At 47.2% G+C, this 26,498-nt stretch overlaps 1 protein-coding gene across 6 annotated transcripts in view; it reads left to right on the forward strand.

Moving 5' to 3' along the window:
- The window catches only part of FGR (FGR proto-oncogene, Src family tyrosine kinase), a 193,903-nt gene that overhangs the window by 144,969 nt on the left and 22,436 nt on the right, over window positions 1-26,498 (forward strand). For all 6 annotated transcript variants that reach the window (XM_085645686.1, XM_085645682.1, XM_085645685.1 and 3 more), the window contains 2 exons: window positions 15,255-15,516; window positions 18,744-18,846. In XM_085645686.1, coding sequence (XP_085501812.1) covers window positions 15,267-15,516; window positions 18,744-18,846 — 353 coding nt within the window. In that variant the 5' untranslated portion in view covers window positions 15,255-15,266. The remainder of the gene's footprint in view (window positions 1-15,254; window positions 15,517-18,743; window positions 18,847-26,498) is intronic.

Genomic DNA, 26,498 nt, shown 5'->3' on the forward strand with positions numbered 1-26,498 from the left:
ACATGAGGAAAACAAAACAATTACAATCTGGATACATCCATAGAATCATGACGACAGGTATTCAAAAATTGTTGAAGAGCAGCCGGGTCTTCATACGATGTAGTCTTGTTGTTATACGTCACTTTAAAAAGGCAGGGATGAAAATGGCCATATCTAGCGTTAAGACTTCGAAGAGCAGGTCTCATTTCCAGGAACCTTTTCCGACGATCTGCAGTCACTTTGGCATAGTCCTGAGTAAAAAATAGATTGGACCCATGCCAAGAAATCTTTCCTTTTTGTTTGGCAGCTTGGAGTACCTTGAGCAAGTCAGTATATTCCAGAAAATATAAGATAACACCTCTAGGTCTCGTTGAGGAGGAGGAAGAGGCAGACATCCGGCCCAAACGATGAGCGCGTTGAATGTTCAAAGGAGGAGATTCAGGAAGACCAAGAAGAGAGGGTAAAAATGACTGGAAAAATGAAAGTGGATTAGAACCTTCAAGACCTTCAACCAAACCATAAATACGCAGGTTATTGCGCCTGTTGCGGTTTTCCAATTGTTCAACTTGTTGCTTGAGATGCTCAATCTCTGTATGTAAAATGGGGACTTGATGTATGGTCTCCTCTGACGCGTCAACTCTTTGTTCAAGGACCACAACTCTCTGGATGGTGTGGGACCAATTGTCTTCAAGGCTTTGTAAGCGCAAATTAGTTTCCTCCATATAGGGCTTCAGAGCACGAATTTCATCAAGGAGAAGCTCCATAGAGACTTAAGAGGGTGGATTAGTGGGAGAAGGAGGGTTAGTTTTTACCCTTTTGCCGGAAGGAGAAGCCGCTGGTAGCTTGGAGAGTTGTTTGGGGCGAGTGCCCGCCGAAGAGGAGGCTTTAGGGTCAGAGGACTCCGGGGGAGCTTCATCCATATTATCACGTAGGACATTAAAAGGGTTATTATCAGCCAATGGAGGGGAAACAGCTTGATGAGCCCCACTACGAGCACCACGCGGCATTGCCATGAAGAGAGAGAAAACAAAGTCCCTTTTGGTAATGGTAGAGAAGGTCACAAGGAAAGAAGGTTCGGATAGCAATAATTGTCAAAGTTAGAGGAATTCCGCAAAGAAGCGTTGATGGAAAGAAAAAATAAAAATGAGGAAAAAAGAGGCTGCAGGAGGTACTCCAATAATTATCACAAAGAAGTCCAGAGAATTGTAACCCAGTGGAGGAAAAAACCTTTGTGGATATGTTTATAGCAGAAATCCTGTAGAGAATGGCACTGATATTAAGGCAACGAATGCGTCGGGAAAATAACATCACAAAAAACAAAATGGCGGCCGCTGCTCTGACTGACTGCATTTTATGAGATAAAATCACCTTAACGGCATGGAAACTCTCCGCGAATCCTCATAGCGATAGCTGAGGTATTCCGACGCTTGAAATGCCGGTTTCCGCGATCCAATACCGAAGAAAAGAAGCCTGGAGACTCCCTGCTGCCTACGTTGCCGCGGAGCTCCCGAAAACGGCGGCCATTACCAACGGCTCCGAAGCCACGCCCCCAATGATCTAGCTTTTAAGGTAAAACAAGTGCTGTCAAAATTTATATGCAAAATGGTTTAATGTTTAGGATATAACAAGTGCTTTCAAAATGTATATTTTAGTAATGTAATCAGACTGTACCTGGTGCAAATATTTATATGTGTTCCATCAAAACGATTCACTCTAGAACTGATAACACAATTACAATCCCTCTCAAAACAAATACATATTGTCACATGCAGTTTTAATTATCACCAGAAATTGAATTCTATCATGACCCCCCAAGCAGCCTTTACATTTGATATTTAAGCAATTGCACACATTTACATTTATTTGAGGTAGCAGGCACCCTGGTGGCTTGTTTCATCTTTAGCTCCCTGTCCCTGGCTTCTTAGGACAGGGCCCCTCCTCCTCTCTACCCCCTTTGCTTTCAGACAAATGGGTAGCTTGGACAATACTGAGTGTTACATTTTGGTTTAATGTATTTGAATTACGTATCCTATTGAGTATCAGTGTGAATTTAACGGTAGATACTCATTGGTAACATATTGATAATTAAGTTGGTTCCATGTGGGAATTGGAATCTGTGCCCACTGGGGCGATTATGATTGTTTTCAATGAGGCGGCAACATGAAAGTCTCAAGCTACCCATTTTGTTCGTGTGCGCACTGGCGCCTCGATAAAGTTTCGTGTATGTTGAATTACGTTATGCAAAAGGATGAAGTTGCTTTAAGTTCCATGCATATAATTATTTTGTTTTGATGATGAGATATCGCTTGAATCAATTGCTTTATGATTATAAATGTAACGTCAAAGAATGCAATGAATGAAGATGAATTTCAGTATGTTTTCCATGTCTATGGCACGTGACCGGCACTTGCGTTTTAAATACAAAAAAATAACACAGTCTGTTGCCCGTGAGAAAGGAGTGATTTGTAACTCCGAAACGCGTCGGACCTGGTGTTAATAAACACGCATTCTATTGTGGCCTCGGCTCCAGTGTTCTTTCGTCCCGTGAGGGGAAAGTGAGACGCAGCGGTATCGAGTGGATTTGTTGGGGGTGGCTACCCCTGCCGAGTGCCCGCCGTACAAGTGGCTTGGGAACAGCCAACAAAAGTTTGGAATTTACGTCAAAATCCCTTGCCCGCTCCACACCACGAAGAAGCATTGATTGATTACGTTTGCCCCGATAACCCGGAACTGCTTTTGGTGAGCGAGAGTGGCGGAGGAAGGGACGGTCGGAGGACGGAGCCTTCTGATCCGTGACACGCGTTCTACCGAGGTAAGCCGGGTTTCACGTGGGGGGTGCAGATACTTCGTGTGATGAAAAAGAGCAATACGGAGATCTGAACTTACAAGTATTTAGTAGGTTCGGTGTTATTGCGGATATTGTGTTTCTATACAGCTAAAGGGCAGCTGTTTGTCGCTTCTTTAAGTGAGTCGCCGACATTGATATGTCTAACACCAGAGACACTAGGAGACGTGATGCAGCTAACAAGCTGTTCACTAAAGTACCAGCTACCCATGATAATTCGAGTGTGCAGCAATCCACCTCTAGCACAGTGACTGAAAAGAAAAAGCTTTGGGATAAGTTATGGAAGGTTCTTAAAAAAGAACAATCTAAATGGTGGGAAGCAACAGCGCTGCAACAGTACGTTGATTGCGATAGGATTCCGAGAGGGTTACGAATATTTATAACCCCCACGTTACAACTACCTGACCCAGATATGATTGAGGAATGGACTGCAAATAACCACAATTGTTCAATGAACATGCTAAGAATATTAATCAAATATGCTGAAAAGGAGAGTCGTGACCTTACCGCTGAAAGTGAAACAATTATCCTTAAACTCAAGGAGTTATATACAATTGAGGAGTTCAACAGCGAGATGGCCAAAATGGAGACTAAACTGAGTAAAATTGAAGAAGAAATTAAAATGAAGAAATTAAGCAAATTTGAAAGAGACGAAATTGATTATAACAAAGGACAGATCTTGACTTTTGGTAAAAAATTCGAACAACTATGGAATGACACCAACGAGAATACCACTCCTTCAACAAGACACCCCAAGCCAGTCGTCACACCGATCTTTGAGAATATTGAAACACCAACCACTGATACTACAGAGGAAACCGAGACAGAAATAAGAGAAACCGCAGCACAACAGGAACCTGATTCAGCAAAAGCACGTTTTTTAAAGGAGTACACACTGATGGCCAAAGAAAGAACACACGTTCAGGCACACAGTGGCAGCCCAAGAGGAAATCGTGGGCGAGGCGGCAGAGGAGGAAACAGATCAAAATTCGTAAATCCAACGGACAGCCCAGTGGGAACAAGAACAAGGGGACGATTTGCAAAAAAACAATGAATAACATGACAGTGGTAAATCTCTCTGATTTTACTTTGACTCAAGATCAACTTGATGTATTATCGCTGGGGTTATCCTTCTGCCCCACGGCTGGTTTTAATTACACTGAGGCACGCATTGATTTGTTTTTCTTCATTAGAAAGTTAAAATTGAAAAAATGGTTTTCTATCAATAAGAATAGCAAGAAAGTTACACTACCCGAGAGGGTTCTTGATCTCAATATAGATGATGTAGAAACTTTACAGACAGTGCATGAACTTGCCGAGGTGGCTGGTTTTTCCGAAGACCCGTGCATTAATTTGGGGAACACCGATCTTAATGTTGAAAGGGGTGGCGAAACCAATTTTAAAGCAAAATCCACATTTGTACCTCAAGTCACTAGTGAGGCTATTTTTTGTTTTGAAAAAGGAATGATTAGTGAATTGAAAAAACTTTCCAAACATAAAACTACCAACAAGTCCAATTTAACCACTAAACAAAGGCTAGCCATACAGGAGCTTGAAGCTAACACTGATATTGTCATAAAGAAATCTGACAAAGGGGGTAACGTAGTTATTTGGCCCCGTTCCATGTACCTTGAGGAAGGCAAATCACAATTGTCGGATAGCACAAGATACAGCCAATCCAACAAAACTGAATATGATGAAGCAGTCAAAGAAGTGGGAAAGAAAATGTTACTGTGGAGAGAGAAAAAACTGATCAGTAATGAAGAATACAAATTTTTGCATTGCAAAAATCCCAAAATCCCGGTTCTTTATCTCCTCCCGAAGATACACAAAAACGCCACACATCCACCAGGGAGACCTATTGTGTCTTCACGTGAGAGTATTTTGGAAAACACTTCCAAATATGTAGATTATTTTCTACAACCCCTGGTCCAATCCCTTCCTTCGTATGTCAAGGATACTAGTGACTTTTTAAGGCTAATTGGGAGTATCACTTGGAAGGCAGATTACCTTCTAATGAGCTTGGATGTTAGCAGTCTGTATACCTGCATCCCTCAGGCCTTGGGGATTCAGGCATGCAGGTCTTTCTTAAAACAAAGATCACTGTCCTTTCTCTTTCACACTGAAATGATACTTGATATGATTCAGTTGTGTTTGAGCAAAAATTTCTTCCTCTTTGACAACTGTATGTACAGACAAATACAGGGGACGGCGATGGGTACCTGCTTCGCCCCCAGCTTTGCAGGCTTGTACCTCGGCTGGTGGGAGGAGCAGGTAATCAATAAAATCGGATTATTCAAAACCCACGTCGTCCTCTGGCTAAGATACATTGATGATATCTTCTGTATCTGGAACGGTACAGAAGAGGAAGCTGAAGAGTTTGTCAAAGCCTTGAACATAAATGAGTTTAATCTTACATTCACTAGTACCATCAATGCTAGAGAACTCGAATTCCTTGATCTGCTAGTCATGATCAAAAACAACAAATTGTGCACTAAGCTGTTCAGGAAGGCAACTTCGGGCAATAGCTTACTGCATGCGAGCAGTTGTCACCCCAAAAAGCTAATACGTAGCATCCCCTATGGAGAACTTTTAAGAGCCCGTAGGAATTGTAGCGAGGATGACAATTACCTTACGGAGAAAACAACTATGATCGAAAGATTTTTGTCCAGAGGTTATGATGCCACTTCAGTGAATCAAGCAGCTGAGAAAGTGGACAAGCTGAATAGGCAGGAACTATTATTCCCAATTGTGAATGGCAAAGATGAGGAAGTGAACGAACCTATCAGGTTCATAACAACTTACAACACTCAAGCCTGGGAAATGAGAAAAAGTCTCAACAAATTTTGGGGAATCTTACGTAATGATGAAGACTTATGTGAACATGTAGGTGAATATCCTGCCCTCACATTTAAGAAACCAAAATCATTATGTGACACACTTTGCAGAAGCATGTTGACTGATGTTAAAAAAAGTGACATAAAAGGATTTTTTACTTGCAATAAGTGCAAGGCATGTAAATTCAGTAATAACTGTAAGTCCATCAAACTCTCCAAAGATCAATTGCCCATGATTATTCAGAAACATCTGAACTGCAACACAGAGTTTGCAGTGTATGCGCTTAGATGTCCCTGTGACAAATTTTATGTGGGCAGTACCATCCACAAATGTAAGGTCAGAATATTAGAACACCGTAGAGCGATCACCAAGAATGATAAAACTTACCCTATCGCAAGACATTTCTTTGAATTTCATGGACAGAATCCGAATCTTCTGAGGTTTGTTGTCCTGGACCATATCCCAGCAAGACGCAGGGGTGGTAACAGGACGAGGGAGCTGAGAAGACTTGAGTCCAAGATAATTATAAAGTATAACACCATGGCCCCAGAAGGCCTTAACCTTGATGAGGAACTTTCAGTACACTTGTAATTGTCACTAACAGCGGGTTTTGGTACTGATCTCTATGTGTTTTTAACTTTTTGTGTTAAAATTATTTGGTCAATGCACTTGTTTTAGTTGTGTCAATGTTTTTCTATTCATCTTGCAGGTGGCGTATGGAACTGTGACAATTACGGGGATCACTGCATAAACTCTCAACTACATAGGAGAAAACCACTCATTGTAACGTGTTTTCACATAACATGATATACTTAGGGTCAGGATATTGACTTATAGCATGAGAATTCATGCCCACTGGGGCAAGACTATGTGTATGGACAATACTGAGTGTTACATTTTGGTTTAATGTATTTGAATTACGTATCCTATTGAGTATCAGTGTGAATTTAACGGTAGATACTCATTGGTAACATATTGATAATTAAGTTGGTTCCATGTGGGAATTGGAATCTGTGCCCACTGGGGCGATTATGATTGTTTTCAATGAGGCGGCAACATGAAAGTCTCAAGCTACCCATTTTGTTCGTGTGCGCACTGGCGCCTCGATAAAGTTTCGTGTATGTTGAATTACGTTATGCAAAAGGATGAAGTTGCTTTAAGTTCCATGCATATAATTATTTTGTTTTGATGATGAGATATCGCTTGAATCAATTGCTTTATGATTATAAATGTAACGTCAAAGAATGCAATGAATGAAGATGAATTTCAGTATGTTTTCCATGTCTATGGCACGTGACCGGCACTTGCGTTTTAAATACAAAAAAATAACAGTCTGTTGCCCGTGAGAAAGGAGTGATTTGTAACTCCGAAACGCGTCGGACCTGGTGTTAATAAACACGCATTCTATTGTGGCCTCGGCTCCAGTGTTCTTTCGTCCCGTGAGGGGAAAGTGAGACGCAGCGGTATCGAGTGGATTTGTTGGGGGTGGCTACCCCTGCCGAGTGCCCGCCGTACAAGTGGCTTGGGAACAGCCAACAAAAGTTTGGAATATATATATATATATATATATATATATATATATATTTTATTTTTTAAGGCCCACCGCTGTATCTAGGTTAGCAGATGCAGTGGCACTGGGGCTAGCGGTACGTAGGACCAATGCACCCCATTTGTTGCTGTAGTTGCTGTATTATTAATAAAAAGGGGAGTGTGGGCCCATTTATCTTAGCTAGAGTTAGGACCTACGTCACCGCTGCTGCACAGGAAACGGGTACAAGCAACAGTGAGGTGGGATGAGATGAAGGGCTTTTTTTTTTTACACAAAGGGGAAGACAGCCTTCGGGCCTGCCCTGATGACTCAGTGGAGTGGGCAGAGGAGACCTAACTGCAGGTTATCGTTGGTGCTGCAGGTGCAGTGGCACTGGGGCCCAGGGTTGCGAAGGGCCAAATAAACCTGAAATGTGGCCGTTTTACTAACCCTCCTTGCTCACATTACGGCCCAGGGCACCTCTGCTGTGCCAGTGTTGCTTTTGGCCTCCGAGTAATGGCCCAAGAGAGGGAAATATTGAGCAGATGGGATATCTTAGTTTGGGCCTCAGATGGATGGCACAGAGGGGGGTGAGGCAAAATATGGGCCATGTTTTAAAGAAAGGGCAGAAAAGACCGCCAACTTCACAAGGCTGTAGCTATCATTAGTGAAGCAGGTGCAGTAGCTCTGAGGCACACCGATGTAAAGGTTCCATAGCACCACATTAATGCCTGTCAAAAGGGGTATGGGGGCTCCTTTCACTTGCTAGCTCTAGGTCTGAAGGCAGCTTTACTGCAAAGAAGGGAGCAACATGTGTGAGCTTATTTGTTTCTGAAATGGACAGAGAGCCTGTTTCAAGATTGTAGTGATGGCGAGTTCTGGTGGAGAAGGGGAAGACGCGGAAGACCGCCTGCAGCTCGGGGCAGCAGCTATCATTAATGCACACGGTGCAGTTGCACTGCGGTCCATGAAAGTGAGCCGCTCACAATATCCGCATTCTGGGGAGCAATGTTTTTTGGTCAATTTGTGTTTTTGATGCATTTGCTCTTTTGTAAGTCTCGCATGTAGTACAGATTATGAGCTACAGAAAAGGGACCCCTGAAACGATATCCTAGGCCCCGCCATGTGCGCACAGCGCTGACCATCCAGCTCCACCAATCATTGCCGTAATATTTTGAAGGGGGCCCCACTTTAAAACATTGTGCTTAGGGGGGCTCAGAGCAAAGAAGTTTGAAGAGCTGCTCTAAAGTATGGTGTCTGGTGCAAAGGCTTATAAGACCTATAAAGCTCTCCCAGCGCAGGCCGTAGACTGAAGAATCACAGTGACCCATGGATAGCTCCACTGTCCGAGGTCTAAGCCATTAAGAAGGGAAAGTGTGTGTTTGTCTGTCAGTAACAGGCCTTCTGTGCAAGGCACAACACTGCAGGATCGTTGTATGAACCGAGAGAGAGCTCTAGTGTGTGCGTCCTGACATGTGACATCTGTACAATCATAGAACAGTATTTTTGTGAAAGTTGGATCTGTGTAATCTTAGGTTTAGCTCTGATGCTTGAATCTTGAGCCTTTAGGATTTCTGTAACCTAAGGGTCTGCGTTTTGTTTTTGCCACCCTTTAAGTTTTCAGGTCTCTCTTGCTCAGCCGTGCCCTGCATCTGTATGGGCGTATGCATGGGTCCGCTGTGCCAGGCGTAGCCTGCAAGACCCCTGTGACACAAGGTGTCAGATTGCGGTCTCAACCTGAGCATGTAGTGTCTGTGTATCTCTATGAAGGCCTGCCCCAGAAGGTTTTACGAATCTGAAGAGAGGACTCTGCTGTCTGAGCCCTGACATGATGAGGGCTTTGGAACCTGATTGGATAGCTCTATGCCTCTATGCCTCTCTGGTCTGACGGACAGCTCTGCTCTTTGAGGCCTCAGATAACAAGATAAGTGTATTCATGTAGCTCTACTGTCTGAGCCCTGATGCTCTGAAATCTATGTCCACTCTTAGGGAGCTCGGTGGTGGAGGCCCAGACGCGGACATTCTGGGGAATTGTAGCGATAGTTCGAAGTCTTTGTATTCTGTAGAATACCTTTTCTGCCCGAGGCTGTAAAATATTGTATTCTAAGGGTTGCCCCTGCTGTTTGAATTGTAAGCATAAACAGATAGTACTTATTAAGACAGGGCGCAGGTATTCTTGTGGCACCATGCCACGCAAAGCATTGCGTCGATTCTCTTAGCGTTATAAAAGCCCATGGGCACAGCACGACATTTTGGTGCACCACGTAAGGTCCCATGCGACTCCGGGCTGCCACACACGACGGGGGGGGCTGAAGCCCTGTGAGTCCAATGGGTGTTGCGCGCCTGGTTCTGCTGCCTGAGTCTGAAATATCAGTGCGGATCGTACAGCCAGGGTCAGGTACCCCCCCCCCCCCTCCCTCCCCAATGCCACGTTCCTCTTTTGCGGTCACATTCTGCTCGCTCACTTCCGCTCCTCACTTGTCGTACCTTCCCTTTCTCCTCTTTCTTGTTTCCCACGTTTCTTTTCTCATTTAATGTGCTTTCTGTTCTGCCCCCTTGCTTCACTTATTTTTTATCTTTTCACTCTCACCCATGTTTTCCGTTTCCTGGTCTTTTTTTTCTCTTCTCTCCTTCTCTTTGTCTCTTCATTCAATCTCCCCTTTCTTTGGCTATCTCTGGTTTTCCATTTAGCTTACTCGCAGCTTTTTTTCCTTTCATCTCTCCATCTATCTCACTCTCTTCCTTTTCTCTCTGAATCTCTCACTTTTGCCTTTGTCTCGTTCGCTTTCTTCTCACTCCTTTCCTCCTTTTTGGCTCTCTTTACCTCCATCTCACTCACCCTGCCTGTATTTCTGTATCCTCTCTCTCTCTGTCTATCTTATGTCTGTTTCATGATGTCTCTCTGCCTCTTTCTCTCTCGCCTCTCTTTTACTATACCGCCCTCTCTCTTTCTCTCTGCATAGCAGTTTCAATATCTGTCCTCTTTTTTTTCTCTCCTCTCGTTCTCCCCCTGGCAGGTGTCTGTGCCGAGCTCTGTCACTGTGCATTAGAAGACCCTTTTGGTGTGCACGCGAGCCCCCATTCTTGGACCCCCCCTTTTATACTTCACTGCTGTTGCCCGCAGTAAGGACCTCCTCCCAGCTCTGCTGCGAGAAATGCCTCCCCCCTCAACCCCCCTCCTCAGGCTGCAGAGGTGCTGATCCGTCATGGCGCATTACGGGTGGACACCTGATGTGTTCACTGTCTAATCGGACTGACAGGTCGGTGGAGAACAGCCATGACCCCCAGGGCGCGAGGACACTTGCCTCCGTCTCTGCTTCGCCCTTCATCCCTTCTCCTCTAAAAGCTGCATATAAATATATCTCAGAAAGCCTAGGTGTTTACGGGTACAATATGAGCTGGCGCGACAACAACAAAGACTGTGGTAAGGCGGTCTCGTGCGTTATTTTGCAGCAGCAGCACACAGATCCCTTCTTGAGCTGTGTGCAGACCTCGTGGCAGAGAGATGGCTTATTCCCAGATTCGCATTAAGTGTTCGGCCCAGGATGCGTCTCTCATCCTCCGCATCTTCATCTCCTCCAGGAGGGAAGGCCTATCCTGCACGCGCAGGCGTTTGCTGCTAGAATTAGCTACGCCATGTGACCTTCTGCGTTTTTCCCTACACGTCGCTTATAGTTCTTGTACTAAACCAATGTCCGCCACTGGGAGCAAAGTAGGTGCTCGCTGCCTCCCTCGAGCACCCACTGCCACTGCGATCGGGACTCGAACGGTGTATCATTCGAATATTACTATATTACTCATTCTACTTACTAATCAAGGGACATACTAGTGCTGTACTTGCGAGTTAACTGGATCTGATTACTTCTAAAATGTAAATGTAGAGGTACTTGTATAGCGCACGACTACCCGGAGGCATCTCGGCGCTTGTACGAATACCGCTGAGGAACCCTTCCTGGCCTTTCCCTGTGAAGTGTCCACTCCTGGGCACCCCCAAGGTGAGGCCAGGCCAGGCATCCTAGCGTTGATGGGGCCGTTGTGGAGATTAAGCAAGCTATTGCCCAGAGTTGCAGAGTGGGACCCATGATTAGGCTAGACACCGAGGCGAGAATTAACAGGTCTGAGGAAATTGAGCCCAAGACCCGCCGAGGCGGGAATTGAACCCTGGTCCCAGGCCAGACTTCTGCATCAGGGTCTGCCGCTCTAACCATTGAGCCACACTTCTCCACCTGCTCACCTGCTCGTACTAAACAGCCGCTTGAGGTAGTATTTCTTAACGTAAACAAAATGGCTGCCCTGTTTTGCTGCTAATGCAATTTTCTTTTTGGTGCTGTAAGGCTCATCACAGGAGGGTGAGTGTAATGAGTCAAAATATAAGTGCATACAAGATTCGGTGCCGTGGTGCAGGTGTGTCTTTGTGGCAAGGAAGCACCAGCCAGCCTCTGTGGCCCTGTAGGTGGCAGTGACGTGGCTGCACTGCCATGAGAGGGAATACATTCTGGTCTCCCTTAGCAACAGACTTTTAAGAGCTGGATGCAGCCTGGCTCTGTCAGTGTGTCAGCTCGTGGATACGTCCTTCTGGATGATTGGGCGGATGTCTTGTGACGGGAATGTCTGTCTTGATACTGAAGGGATGTCAGTTTTCACTTCGTTTCCTTTTGGAGGAACGAAATCACATCTGTATCACATCAAAATAATCAGTTTTCAGCTGGTGCTTCCATTATTGAATGGCTTTGTTAATGCCGCTCCCACGGTCATTAGTCATGAAGGCCTGAATATGTTTACGATGAGCGGCGTGGTGATGACAATCATCTTGGTGGCACCATCATTGGTCAGCTTTTTGTTGGAAGCCATCTTTGAATGGGAAACTGGTTTCCACCTGATTAGGTGGCAAAGACCCGAGGGCCCATGGGTGCCGCTAGTGCCATCTGTAGTGACCTGTCACCACACCTTTCAAGTTTCCACAATTAGTCATTTTAGACACTTTACCAGCTTTCCATAATTCCTGAATATATCGACTTTGCAATATTATGTGATCACCTTTTTCATCGGATTGAACATTTCTGTAATGGCTCAGTTACCTGACTTATAGCTTTATGAAGCTAGAAGTATACAACTTGTCCAAGCATCTACAGTCCTCGTCAGCACATCTTTTAATTTGCTTTAATGTCCCAGATATCACACATTGTTTATCCATTTTGCCTGGCCTAACAGACCTGATAAGTTTAAATAATGCCCAAGCGTGCACATAGCATGTTAGCAGATTTGAAAACGTTGCATTTTTTTCAGAATGCCAAGGCCAATTATAACCTTTTAACGTTTTTGCTAGGCTCCGCTTACCGTACAATGCACATTCTAAAACACTGCTTATTTGTAGTACATAGTCCAAATTTCCATAATGCCCCAGGTAGCGGAGTTTGCAAATTCGATACTGCCTCTTGCTAATGAGCTCAGCTAACCCACACTTTGTAGACACTTTGGGGTAGCTGCGATCGCAGCAAATAAGATACGTTAGTCTTGTGTGAAATTTAAAGAGATGCGTTCTTCAGCCTACTGTCACACTGGGGAAGGCCCACGTTTGAGATGTTCGAAAACGACTATTCTGTCACTTTGCAATGTCAGCTAGACCGCCATTTTGGGTGACTGGGCTAGTTTGGGACTTTTAGATGTAGCTGCCAGGCCAACCCATGTCTGTCATGGCTTTTAGCCTGTTGCGACTTTCTAGCCAACAACATGTTGCATTCTAGGACTTGTAGGTTCTCTTTTCTATCTGTCTCTACTAAAAATGGCAACTTGCAAAAGAACTGTTGGAAGACACACCGGGGCTGGTTGAAGGTGTCACATATGTCCTGGGTGTGCTCATCAGCAGTGCTATGCATTGACATACCGGTTTTTTTCTGACTGACCCCTATCAGACTTGTGTACTGGGGACTGGCCCAGTTGACAAAGAGCAAACCTCCAAGCCTTTCTCCTCCTTCCGGTGTGAAGGGTTTACCGTGGGTAGCCGTGTCAGGCAGCCTCTTCGTGGCCGGAAATGGTTAAGGCCAGCACCAGATGCAAGGCAGAGGTCTGCTGATAGAGGCCTGTGTGCAGGCAGGGCAGAGGCATAGACCTCGGACGGATGCCTCCCGCCTGACTGCAGCGGCCTCAGCAGTACGTCCCCTCTAACTGCCGGGGAGAATATCGAACACTTTTCCCGCCCTCAGACCACGTGTTCAGAAAGAGGCCCTTTTCACTGCCACTTTTGCCTTTTGACTTCATTGTCGTCTCGGCTCCATTTCCGGTGAAGAGAAGGTGTGTATCCCATACCTACCAGCAGGGCCGTCTTAACAGCATTCTAGGCCACCTCCGGGCAAAGCAGTGCACTTTGTCCTGCCTACGCAACCACTCACAGGAATAAAAATGTAAATTATCGATAAAAAAAATATATTTATTGGAATAGATTAGCATGGGACCCCGATGCTCCTGGGGCCCACCTGCGGGCAAATGCCCAGTGTGCCCATGCGTTAAGGCGGCACTGCATGCCCTTAAATCCGCAGTACCCACGGTGTTCTTGGGATGTTTTCCACTGAGACCCTCCCATGGGTGCCCCTGGTGTCGACAAACTCCGATTGGTTTGCACACAAGGAAATGCAGTTTATCACGGCCATCTACAGTGTGCAGAATGGTGTCTGGATGGCACCACAGGCTTTATGAGAAGTTGAGGACAGAGTGAAGTGGGGCCCTGTAGACATAGTGGGCGCACTCGGGTTCATAGGGGGCATGAGGCTGCGATTCTCGGTGGCAAGCACTCAAAAACTAGAAAGGGCACTGGAGGCCTCTGACTCGGTAAAGGAACCATTAAAAATGTCTCATCAGAGAAAGGGAGCAGTGAAGCGGCAAAGGCAGGAAGAGAATTTAAAAAAAGACGGCGATAGAGGCAGAAGGCATTAGCACTCAGTGAGCCACCATGGTAAACCTCAGAGACAATGCGGGGGATGAATGAAGACTACAGAAGCAATAGGCAAACTCTAGGGCATGGGTACTTGCAAACCTTTTCCCAGGGGCCAAACGGTTTGGTCTTTGATGTGACCAAGGGCCGCATTGATACCCGCAGGGTGGCGGGCGAGGGTGGGCATGTACAGTAAGGTGGGTGTAAAGCATATACATCTAACGGCTGCACTGCATACTGTGAAACCAGAAAACCTGGATCAATCCCGGCTTCCCAACTTGCACACATTTTGTGATCCTTAGCAGTTGTTTTATTTCACTTTCTCTCCTTTTCTTTCATTATCGCATAGGAGAACCTCAAAATACATTGCTTCAGGACGTGCCTTGTACAAAACCTTCTCCTGTCTTTAATTTAATAAACTATCATGTTATTTATATGTAACCGCAACCCAGGGCATCCAAAGTGTGCCCAAAACCACTGACTCGCCTCTTGGGTCACAATTGGCATTGTTGTCATGGTGGGTGGGAGAGGGGGGGAACATGAATGTGTCTAAAATAACGTATTAAAACTATCACTTTAAAAAACATATATTTCTCAATGCTCAGCTATAATCTAATGTAATGCAATGTGGGCAGGTTCTCCATGTTAATGAAAAGCACTTTTTGGATTTTGATTAAACATGGTCATATGTCTACAAGTTTGCTGCAAGATGTCATCAAAAATGAAGGTGTCCCTAGAGTCCAGTGGTGCAGGACATCTTTTCTTCTTTTCTTTTACTTCAGTTCATCTATAAATAAATGCTTGCCCGTCCATTTAACATCTCTGTGAAGGTTACTTCTGAGTCGAGTAAACAGCAGTTCGGTGCTGGGGTGGACCAGGGGGGCCCCATGTAAAGTTCAGGAGGGCCGCATGAGGCCCTCGGGCCGGGGCCGTATTTTGAGTATCACCAAGTCTAGGGCGTGAGGGGGCAGGGGATTTGTTTTCTATGGTCACAAGCTGAGTTTTTATGTAACAGGAGATCTGTGGTAGTGAAAAAGGCTGATTCACACCCATTATGGGTGTCTCCTGTTTTTGTCTTGTGTGCGGTGAGGGCTGGTGTGCTAACCTGGCTAATCATGTCTGTCTCTTGCCAACAGACCAGCATTGAGATGGGTTGTGCGCAGTGCAAGAAGAAAAGTCCGGACAAATCGCTGGTGGACGGTGGCGACGGCGCGGCGGGCGCAAACCCCAACGTCCGCTATGGCCCTGACCCCACGCAGCACAATCACGCAGGCAACTTCAACCGCATTCCGGACTTCAACAATTACCCCACTCCTCTCGTCTCTGCAGCCATGCCCTTTGGGGGCACCAACCCCTACCCCAGCAACGGCTCCCAGATGCGTGCTGGCGGCATAACCGGTGAGATGTCGGGACATCACCCCTTGTATTTAGTAAAAGATGCCCAGGAGCTCACCAAAACCATGGCATTGTTACACGCGGGGACAGTCCCATGGGGGACTTCTTTGGCGCTGCTCTTCTGCTGTTAGCGGTTGCTCTTCTGCTGTTAGCGGTCTTGTAGTCTGAGAACGGGTGGTTTTGTAGAAGATGTTGCTGCTTTCTATCTACAAGTGTGAATGTTTGTACATGTGTTATGGCGCACAAGTGCCCATAATTCCCTTTCATACATATGATGGCACTGGAGGAATGGTGCATGGTTCCCATATCCTACTGTACCCGAGACCGTGGCCTAGTGTTGTAGTGTGTAGTTATTTCTGTGAATGTGAAGGCAACCTGTGTGCAGTTGTCTGACGAACTCCACTCCAATGTTGCGCCTGCGACTTTTGGTGCAAAAGGTTGTAAATCTAACGCTGAATGCAGCATGACCAAAAAGGTGCATGGATTTCATGTGCCCTCCTGCTTGTGGGTTTGATGGGCTACGAATGAAAACGTCCACTGAAGCGGGGCCAAGCTTGGCATGTGAAAAGGTGATCCGCGCCCCTCTGACTAGCCCTGCACTCGCCTTGGGTAGGATGTACAAGCTCGAGGATATCCCCAGATAGGGAGGGGTTGTGTGAATCAAGTCAGAATGTTTTAACAAGAAATATACACAAGAGCCTAATATCCAGACAAAACATTCAAAGCATTTAGATTTTATCAACTAGTAACTAGGAGAAAGGGCAGAAACAACACATCCAATAGCACATTGACATTAAAATTAAAGAAGCAGTCACTCCTAATGTAATCAGGCGTGGGAGTGAGATAAAGAAGGAAGTAGTTATAGTTTGAAAACATGTCTCAAAAGTTTCAAAGGGTCTTTGTAGAGAATTTGCCGGGGTGTGATGAATTCCCTCACTAAAAACTAATAATGTGGGTTTTTAGAAGTTTGAGAGATGGTCAAAAATGAATTGGATTTCTAAGTGCAACATTTTCATAGGCCTTCTGTCTCAAAAATCTCGCCTTTACTCATTGGTCTGCAGTTGACAAAGGTGCGGGGACGATAAGGGGGGCTGAATCCCAGCAGGAGAGTCCGGGCGCAAGAGACGAACCCTGCACTCGCTTGGAAGCATGAGGCAGGTGCTTGACAAATTGCAACACCCAAAGCAGTCTCGAACAAAGACCCAGGCACACGTGCAGCTTGTAGTTCCTTAAAGTATCCCCGGACACGCGTGTTGTTACATGGCACAGGGCTTTATAGAATTGGCTGAAGAGTTCACTACATTTAATGGCTTTCAGTAAATCTACAAGCAAGATACTACTGATGTAGAGACAAAGAAGTGCAAAAAAACAAGGAAACAGGCCATCTCCATCTATGCTCCTAGTATATGGAACAGCAACTCTGTATCCATCAGGAATCCTCCAACCATGCTCCAATTTAGGAAGAAGCTGAAGACACACCTTTTGTAAAGAACACTACATCACAACGCAATAACAGTCTGCTTTTGCTCCCAGAATCCAGTTACTCCTCCAATTCCTCGTTGACTCTATCTTTCAGTTTTACCCTGTTTAGCGTTCGATCGCCTTTCGGCTAGGATTGTTATCTACATATACTACATGCTTCCCTCCATCCGTAATGACCTCAGGCTTGGGCCTCAAAATCACTGGCTCTTAGTACCAAAACAATGGTTAAGCTAAAGCAAGCAACTATGACTACCAACCAGTGGCGGCTGGCTTATCCCGAGGGTGGTAGGGCGGGTGGGACATTAAAAAAAAAAAGAATTAAAACAACTTACCTGCGAGCGTGACGCAATGTCCCCCTCCTCGATGGTCTTCTCTCCTCGAGGCAGGCTCCAAACTCCCTTCACTCCTAGTACTGCTCTCACTAGCATGAGAGCAATGCTAGGATTGTTGGGAGCAGCCTCACTTGGCGTTCCACAATGCTCTGCAGGCTTTGGCTTTCTCTAACCTAGCTGTTTTAAGACAGCTGGGTTAGAGCGGTTTAAAGTGCGCATGTGTGGCTGGCCGTCGTAAGACAGTTGGCCAAAAAGACATGCGCACTTTGAACTGAAAGTGCCCTGCTCTCTCTGCTGTTGTATTTCAGCAGCAACCCCGCCCCTGTCCTGACGCTCCTTTCAGGTCAGAGTGAAGACAAATAAAATGGTAATGATTTGAGTCCCTTGCTCATTTTGCCACTGGATTCAAGCTAGCCTGGCTGATGAGGGGTGTTACCCCGAAACCGGTCCAAGGAAGACCTGGCTTGGCAGTTTGAACTGGACTGTTCCCATGAGGAACAGGGTCAAGACTGATTTGCATATGGCTGGGACCGAACTTTGGTGGTGAAGTGAGCTAAAGAACGATGATGGATTTAACCAAGATCTGTGACAGGGGGTGAATGTCAGAAAAGTTTCAGATTCAAGCAGAGGATTTTCAGCATTTCTAGTAGCTTGACCCTGTCAAACAATGAGTTTTACCGAATTCCCTTTCTGGATTTATGCTAAGGAAATTGACAATTCTGAGTATGGAGCTGTGTTTCGATTCCCAAAAGGATTCTATGACAGAACGCAGCTTCTTTGAAGCAAGCATCAGAAGGCATATGTGATGATCAGTTTATATAATGATCGGTAAGGCCTGTCCGATTCTGCTTCCTAGTCGCTAGCGTGCTAAGCAGCAGTAGGGTGATGTCAAGTACTTCGCATGACTCCGCCTTCAATCAAGTGAAGCACGTGTGGACTCTGGTACTAACGTGCTGGTGGGAAAGTCAAGTGATGGTGAACAGTTGTGGACACGTAGATGTTATCAGTTGTTTTCAGTGTCTGTGAATGTGATGGGATTAGGTTTACTACAGGGGTCCATGTCATCAGGAACACTATATGCCATCCTGGGATGTCATTTATCCCAAGCCATCCTGGGAGATGCAGTCCTTATTTATTTCAAGAGAACCACATTGGATTAAAGTTTAAGAATGACTTGAAATGGCATCCTTAATGACACAGAGTAATCGGGTTCCCTTTGCAGGGTTGTGAATTGGGCCCCTTCTTAGGTTTTATGTTTTCTTAGGTGTGACTCAGGGAGTCATGCAAGTGAAACATGCTTTGATAGGAAGGACTTGGTCTCAGAGATTTAAGGTAAATGCCCCTTTGCCCTCCCTCCATTTCTATTGCCACCGTAATAAACCTTTTCTCTTTCATTGCTTTCTCGTCCCTTTACAGCTGGTGGAGTAACCCTCTTCATAGCGTTGTACGACTACGAAGCCAGAACCGAAGACGACCTTAACATTTTGAAAGGAGAGAAATTTCATATCATTAATAACACGTGAGTCTCCAGTCTTGGTGATGCTCTGGGCAATGGTAAGCATTAGACTAAAGTGGAAGTCCTTGGGCAAGGGTCTGTGGGTCACAAGAAGACCGTTTCAGGTCTCAACTTGGCAACAAACCTTGCATGTTACCATTGGCGGCTGACATCTACGGAGATGTATTAAAATAAAACTTACTTGACTAAAACTATAACTGGCTGCTGCAGTGCGAGCACTAATCCTGGTGCTGCTCTCATGCTGTGAGAGCAGCACCCTGACTGGAGGGAGCGACGTCACTCCGCGCTCCCCAGCACCCTTGAGGCCGGAACATACTCTAACCCAGCTGTCAAATTGCGCATGTCTGGCTGGCTGTCACAAGACGTCCGACCAAACGGACATGTCCATTTTGAGAAATGCACAAGTAGCCCACCCTCCTCACTGCTGCTGTCATTCAGCAGCAGCCCCACCCGGTCCACGACGGGAGGATGAAAATAAAATGGTGATGAATTACTATTCTATTTTTCATTCTTGGGGGTAATTTAAGTGGGGTGACACTCCTCTGCTGCAACAAAGGAGCCACCCCTGCCTGTGCCCTTGGATAAATGTTTTCACAATGCACCTTATTTAAATAGAAACCTCATCAAGGCAGATATGTACAATTACTAGCTTCTCTCCCCTTATTGCTCAGTGCCCACCCAACTTCCTGCCTCCTCCTAGTTTGCCTCCTGGTCGCCGCACCTGGTAGACGTGTGTTCTAAACTCTCAGTGCTACTGGTGAGGGAACAGTGCTAGGGTTTGGTCGCCTTTGTGAACAAGAAAAGCCAACCTCCCAGAAGGTGTGCTACACAGCAAACATGTATACCCTTCTCAACTCCAGACAGTCCACCAAACCAGTTAATGTATCGGTACTAGCAGACCTGGGCCGCATGTTTAGCCATGGTCCATTAGCACGCACCACGCCTTATTCACAGAGCCGTCTCTTGCGTTCCATCAGGTTGCAAATGTTACTTAAAAAGTGGCTGATGCGGAAAGCCGCCAAGACTCCATTTGTACAGAATGTCACTGCCATGCATATGATGTTGTCTGCTCTGCTTAAAGTGTACACTGAGCGATTGATTAACCTATTGCATTCACTGTATGATGTGCAAAGTTTGATTTAAAAAAAAAAAAAAAAAAAAAAAAAGACATTTATGTTTTTTAAAGTGGCAGATGCAGGTCCCAAGGAACCATATAGGTGATTTTAGCATACCCAGACCAATATCCTGTCCAAATCTTGTTAGCTACAACACCTTGTCTTGCAAGGCTAAGGGGGTATTTTGCAATGAAGTGCAATGGAGCAACTTCCATAAAACAGCACGTGCACCGTTCTGACAAACTCGCAGTTTCCCCGCCCCATTTAGATGTGAAGGAACCAGTTGGTTTTTGCCAGCAAAGCCTCAGCTGGGTCACCTTGTCCTCTTTAGGATAGGGTGACCGGCACTCATTTTCCCTACCCAAAATTCCTGTGCAAGGCATGGCTGTCTTGAGTAGGGAATTTAATTGGAGCACCCACGCACAGCTAAAAAAAAACTCCCTGGTGTTACTTTTATTGCAAATGTGTTCTGCAAAAACGAACTGCTTTGGGATTTTTTTCTTCCAGAATAGAATAATTTGTTAAGTGGATACATCATACTTGGCACTGGCTCATCAAAGGATCACTGCCTAATATACAGCACCGCAGCAGAAGCTGTGCTGAAGGCCCAGAGATCTCTGCTTGGTATTCGGGATCTCTTAATCTAGCTTATGGTCCTCGTTCAGGGCCGCGAAGGCCATAGCCTCTAGTGAGCTGGCAGACCACCAGACTCTAAATATCCGCCTAAGACTACTTCATGTCAGAAAAGTAGAAAATAAATCTTGGAACCTTCTCCACAGGGAATAGATCTGACGTGTGATCAGGTGCTGGGATATTTAGGATAGAAGTGACTTTCTCGAGGAACGGCGACTCCTCCCATGATTGATACCACTGAAGCAGACTGCCTTAACTCATGTCACATTGGTGGAGCACTCACCTGGGTTGGAGGACAGACCTATCATTCAATGCCTTAAGATCCCTTTGTCTCATGCTCCCTGCCTCCTGACAGCGAAGGATGCGACTGCAGCTTTGCAGGGCCTTCCACACAGTGTGCCGTTTGCCACTTTAGAGGACCTTTGTGATCTCAAGGGAAGAGAAAGGCACCTGGATGATAGAAAGTGATGTCACACAGCCTTTGTCCAGCTCTCTGCTGTACTTCTGGGAGCAAGCGAGCGCTTGGATACAGAGGAGGCAAAGAGGCCATATTGTTCGACCACTACACTGAAGTGTTTCCCAGATGTTGGAAGGAAGTACACAGCACTGACCTCTGATCTAGAGTAGGTAGCAGATGCTTCCAGCCCTCAGAAAAGCTCTTTATTACCTACAGGGTTCCTGGCACTCTGGAACCTTCTGAAACTCCTCAAGTGAGTTGAGAAAGATTCAGATGGCCCCAATCAACCTGCTCCACACAGCCGGCATGGAGGCTTGCCCACAAGTATGCCCATCCCTGTGTCTCCCCTCACCCCCCTTTAATAGTGACATGGTATTGTATTGTATATTATTGAATCTCTTGAGAGTTCTCGTTCTGTTTCCCTGGTGCCTACTGTTATTCAGATGGGCATTTTTTGTTGGATTCCCTACTGGACAGCAGTTTTTTTTTTTTTTTGCATATTTATATAGCCCGAACTCGACCCGAAGGTATTTGAGCGCTTTACATAGCACCGTATTTACATTACACATTCAGGCACGGGGAGATTAAGTGATTTGCCCAGAATCACAGGATGCGGACGCGTCCTCGAGGCTCGAACCCTGGTGTCCTGCACCAGAGGCGGCAGCGCAGCCGACGGACCACATCCTCTCCCCAGTATCTCCAGCCATTCCTGCCTGTTCTTCGTAGGTTTTATTGTAACCTTAACTTATTTGGAATAAAATCCCTTTTTACTGGACCTAGGCTCCTCATCCATGATTACCCAACCCTCTTTGCTGGAACCTAGCGAGGCCCGAGGACTTTGCAGCATGTTAACTGTGGCTGGTCACACACACAACCACTCATTAGGACTCAACATTTACATGTTGTAAACTCCATTCTAGGTCCCCTGCAGTCCTGTTTCTTCCCATCTCATCCAACAGAGATATCCAGGGTGGCCATCGCCGAAGACCTTCAGCTCACTGCTGCAGGCATGGCTGCTCTTCTCAATTCACTCAACCTCATAGTATCATGTGACATTCTCACCAGTTTACAACCAATGGCCAGGGTGTCAGACAGTACAGTTCAATGCTCTGAGTCTTACCGCCACTACCAGTCATCAGAAGTCTCGACCAGCAATCGCACTGCATGCCCGGCTGCTGTTTGTTGCTGGGCCCCTCAAGGCTTCATTTGGTCTCTATCCATGTTCAGCAGCTACATGTACTTGTTGCAGAGGAGTCTGAAAGCTCCACTTTATCTGTCACTTCCTGATGGTTAGCTGTGCCACCTCTGCCAAAGGGCTCCTCGATGCTTGAGAAGAAGGTTACAACTTACAAATACACTAAATATTTAAATATTGTGCAATCTCTCCCTCATCTAAAACGTGATACAAAGGCGCAGAGATCAGTAGCGGCTGGTTTCTGGGCTGAGTGCCCGGGCAAGGGGGGAGGGATGGATGAACGACGACAAAAAAAAATCTTACCTGCTGTATCACCGCACCGCTGCTCTTTTGCTCCTCACCAGCACAGGCTCCCAGAATCCCCTGCAGACAACCCTGACGCTGCTCTCATGCTGCATGAGAGCAGCATCAGGATTGTCCCGAGTGCCCTCAATTTTGGGCTCCCAGAGAGATTGGGAGCCTGTGCCTGCTGTCTCCAGCCCTGCAACGCAGCTTGGGTTGGAGACGGCGTCAGTGCGCATGTCAGTTGGCCGTCCTCTGACGGCCAGCAAAACCTGCATGCGCACTGACAAGTGTCCACCCCTCCCCCTCTGTGACTGCCCCAACCCCCAAGACTCACCTGAGAGAGACAAATTAAAATAAAAAAACTGGTTTATTATCATTTAATTTGTTTATTTTTGGAGCAACTGCGGGATTGGGGGGGGGGGGCGTTGGGGGGGTGACACTCCTCTGCCATAGCGGAGCAGCTGCTGCTGGTAGAGTTGCAACCTTTTACACTCAAACTGAGCCCTCTTGGTGTATTGGGAATCCATGCACACGTCTTAGTGACATTAATTAAACTCTGGGGGATAAGATCTTGCTGAAGTCATCTTGCTGTAAATGCGGGAGTAGGTTTGTTAGTGCCCCTTTTCATCGGTTACCTTCAGCCTTGGAAAATTGCACCAATACAATATCAACTGTCCAGTAGAGTATTTTTCCCGACCCCATTGATCTTTGAAGCATTGATGGGTCTGAAAATGTTTTTGATTCTTGAAGACACTGTGGGTTCCATCACAACTCCTGCAAGAACATCACTTTAGGATTCCTGCAAACAGAAATGACCAATCACACAGGTATTAGCAATTGTGAAGTGGAGGAATACTGCCATACTCCACCTTTTGACCTGAGAAATGGGCAATGAGCCGATACCGCACCCATTTTGCCCAGCATTCCACATTTTTCAGCCCGGTTCGATCACCGGCAGCAGCTCAGCTCAGCACTATGTGACTCTGGGCAACAGCTCACTTAATCTCCCCGATGGCCCTTGCGCCTAGAAACCTTAAGGGGCAACATATTTGCGCTTTACAAATATGGATTATTTATCTATCCTCTGTAATTTCACCCGCTTTTTGCTGGTGAAATTTCCAATGTGGGGAGGTGGGTAATGGGAGTGTGGAATTCCCACCTTCCATTTCACTCCAAGTTCAGCCAGTAGTACAGTTCCTAGGGGAACTATAATTGCGCGGGGCCCATGATGAAGGCCTAAGAGGATGCTTGTTCATCTGTATGTTCCTGTTGTACCACAAATGGACCAGCTAGCCTTCCAACCCACCGCTGGGACTAGGAGGTTATTATGTCCTCTGCTCATCCGTGCTTGCCTTCTTTGCTGATCCAGGCACTTGGGTTTCCCAAACTGTGGAGTTGTGGGACCCGGGCAGAAGAAACCTGTCTCAGAGTAGAACAAGACACTTGTGTAAGATGGCGGACCTGTGCACGGTCAAGCGCACATGTCCGCCATCTTACATGAGTGTCTTGTTCTTGTGAAAGAGACTGGTTGCCCACTGGCTGGACTTGTGCTGTCCCCAGGGTTTGCTCATTTGAAAACCAGCCTGGAAAAGCATGCATGGTCCTGGTAAGCACTTTCATTTTTAAAAAAAATATTGCCACCTATAAATGATGGGTATAAAATAAAAATGACCACTAATAAACAACAAAGACAGCAATGGAGCGTGACAGCAGAGAAAAGATACCCAGGTCATCACTCCTGCCCGGTTAAATGTCTGAATATGGTCATGTGCTCATCACATTGTGAAAGTGCTTGCTTCAATGCAATTAGGGAAGGGGGTTTCCTCCCCATGCAACAGCCCTCGTCATCACTACACTTCCTCTTCTTCCACCTGCCTGATTTACACACATTAGGGAAGGCAGGAACAGATGGTGACCAACGAGCTCCGAAAACGCTGAGGCAAGGTCATCAGAGGGGCTGCCGGGGGCACTGAGCTGCTGCCCCAGCATGCACTGCCAGGCCCCGGTACAGTCTGCAAACGAACAGCAGCAGAGGGCGCAGGTGGGCTGCAGCAGAGACTAGGCTGGTTATCACTTAGAAGTTGCTGTTTTCAGTAAATGACGGGTAAATCAATCAGAATGCATTAGACTGAACACTGTGCACACATACAACACACCTGCGACATTCTAATGATTGATTATACAACATAACCTACGCTTGCAGGCTGCAGCAAAGGGCCATATGGTTCTCATTGGGCCCACTGATGGGCTGCCACTGGAGGATGGGGACCGGCTGCAGCAGGGCGGGTGGTAGGCTGCAGCAGGGCGGGTGGTAGGCTGCAGCAGGGCAGGTGGTAGGCTGTAGTAAAGTGGGTGATAGGCTGCAGCAGGGCGGGTGGTAGGCTGTTGTGAGGCGGGTGACAGGCTGCAGCAGGGCAGGTGGTAGGCTGTTGTAAAGTGGGCGACCGGCTGCAGCAGGACAGTTGCTAGGCTGTTGTGATGCGGGTGACAGGCTGCAGCAGGGCCGGTGGTAGGCTGTTGTGAGGCGGGTGACAGGCTCCAGCAGGGCAGGTGGTAGGCTGTTGTAAAGTGGGCGACCGGCTGCAGCAGGACAGTTGATAGGCTGTTGTGATGCGGGTGACAGGCTGCAGCAGAGCAGGTGGTAGGCTGTTGTAAAGTGGGCGACCGGCTGCAGCAGGACAGTTGATAGGCTGTTGTGATGCGGGTGACAGGCAGCAGCAGGGCCGGTGGTAGGCTGTTGTGAGGCAGGTGACGGGCTGCAGCAGGGCAGGTGGTAGGCTGTTGTAAAGTGGGTGATAGGCTGCAGCAGAGCGGGTGGTAGGCTGTTGTGAGGCTGGTGACAGGCTTCAGGAGGGCAGGTGGTAGGCTGTTGTAAAGTGGGTGACAGGCTGCAGCAGGGCGGTTGATAGGCTGTTGTGAGGCGGGTGACAGGCTGCAGCAGGGCGGGTAGTAGGCTGTTGCTTGGCAGGTCGTAGGCTGCAGCAGGGCGGGTGGTAGGCTATTGTAAAGTGGGTGACCGGCTGCAGCAGGGCGGGTGGTAGGCTGTTGTGAGGCGGGTGACCAGCTGCAGCAGGGCAGGTGGTAGCCTGTTGTAAAGTGGGTGACAGGCTGCAGCAGAGCGGGTGGTAGGCTGTTGTAAAGTGGGCGACAGGCTGCAGCAGGACAGTTGATAGGCTGTTGTGATGCGGGTGACAGGCTGCAGCAGGGCCGGTGGTAGGCTGTTGTGAGGCGGGTGACAGGCTGCAGCAGGGCAGGTGGTAGGCTGTTGTGATGCGGGTGACGGGCTGCAGCAGGGCAGGTGGTAGGCTGTTGTAAAGTGGGTGATAGGCTGCAGCAGAGCGGGTGGTAGGCTGTTGTGAGGCTGGTGACAGGCTTCAGGAGGGCAGGTGGTAGGCTGTTGTAAAGTGGGTGACAGGCTGCATTTGGGCGGGTGGTAGGCTGTTGTAAAGTGGGCGACAGGCTGCAGCAGGGCGGTTGATAGGCTGTTGTGAGGCGGGTGACAGGCTGCAGCAGGGCGGGTAGTAGGCTGTTGCTTGGCAGGTCGTAGGCTGCAGCAGGGCGGGTGGTAGGCTATTGTAAAGTGGGTGACCGGCTGCAGCAGGGCGGGTGGTAGGCTGTTGTGAGGCGGGTGACCAGCTGCAGCAGGGCAGGGTGGTAGCCTGTTGTAAAGTGGGTGACAGGCTGCAGCAGAGCGGGTGATAGGCTGTTGTGAGGTGGATGACAGGCTGCAGCAGGGCGGGTGATAGGCTGTTGTAAAGTGGGTGACGGGCTGCAGCAGGGCGGGTGGTAGGCTGTTGTAAAGTGGGTGATAAACTGCAGCAGGGCAGGAGGTAGGCTGTTGCTTGGCAGGTGACCGGCTGCAGCAGGGTGGGTAGTAGGCTGCAGCAGGGCAGGTGGTAGGCCATTGCAAGGCCGATGACAGGCTGCAGTAGGGTGGGTGGTAGGCTGTTGCAAGGCGGGTGACAGACTA

This window comes from Triturus cristatus, chromosome 3_1 (genome assembly GCF_964204655.1).
Source record: "Triturus cristatus chromosome 3_1, aTriCri1.1, whole genome shotgun sequence".
Lineage (NCBI taxonomy): Eukaryota > Metazoa > Chordata > Amphibia > Caudata > Salamandridae > Triturus > Triturus cristatus.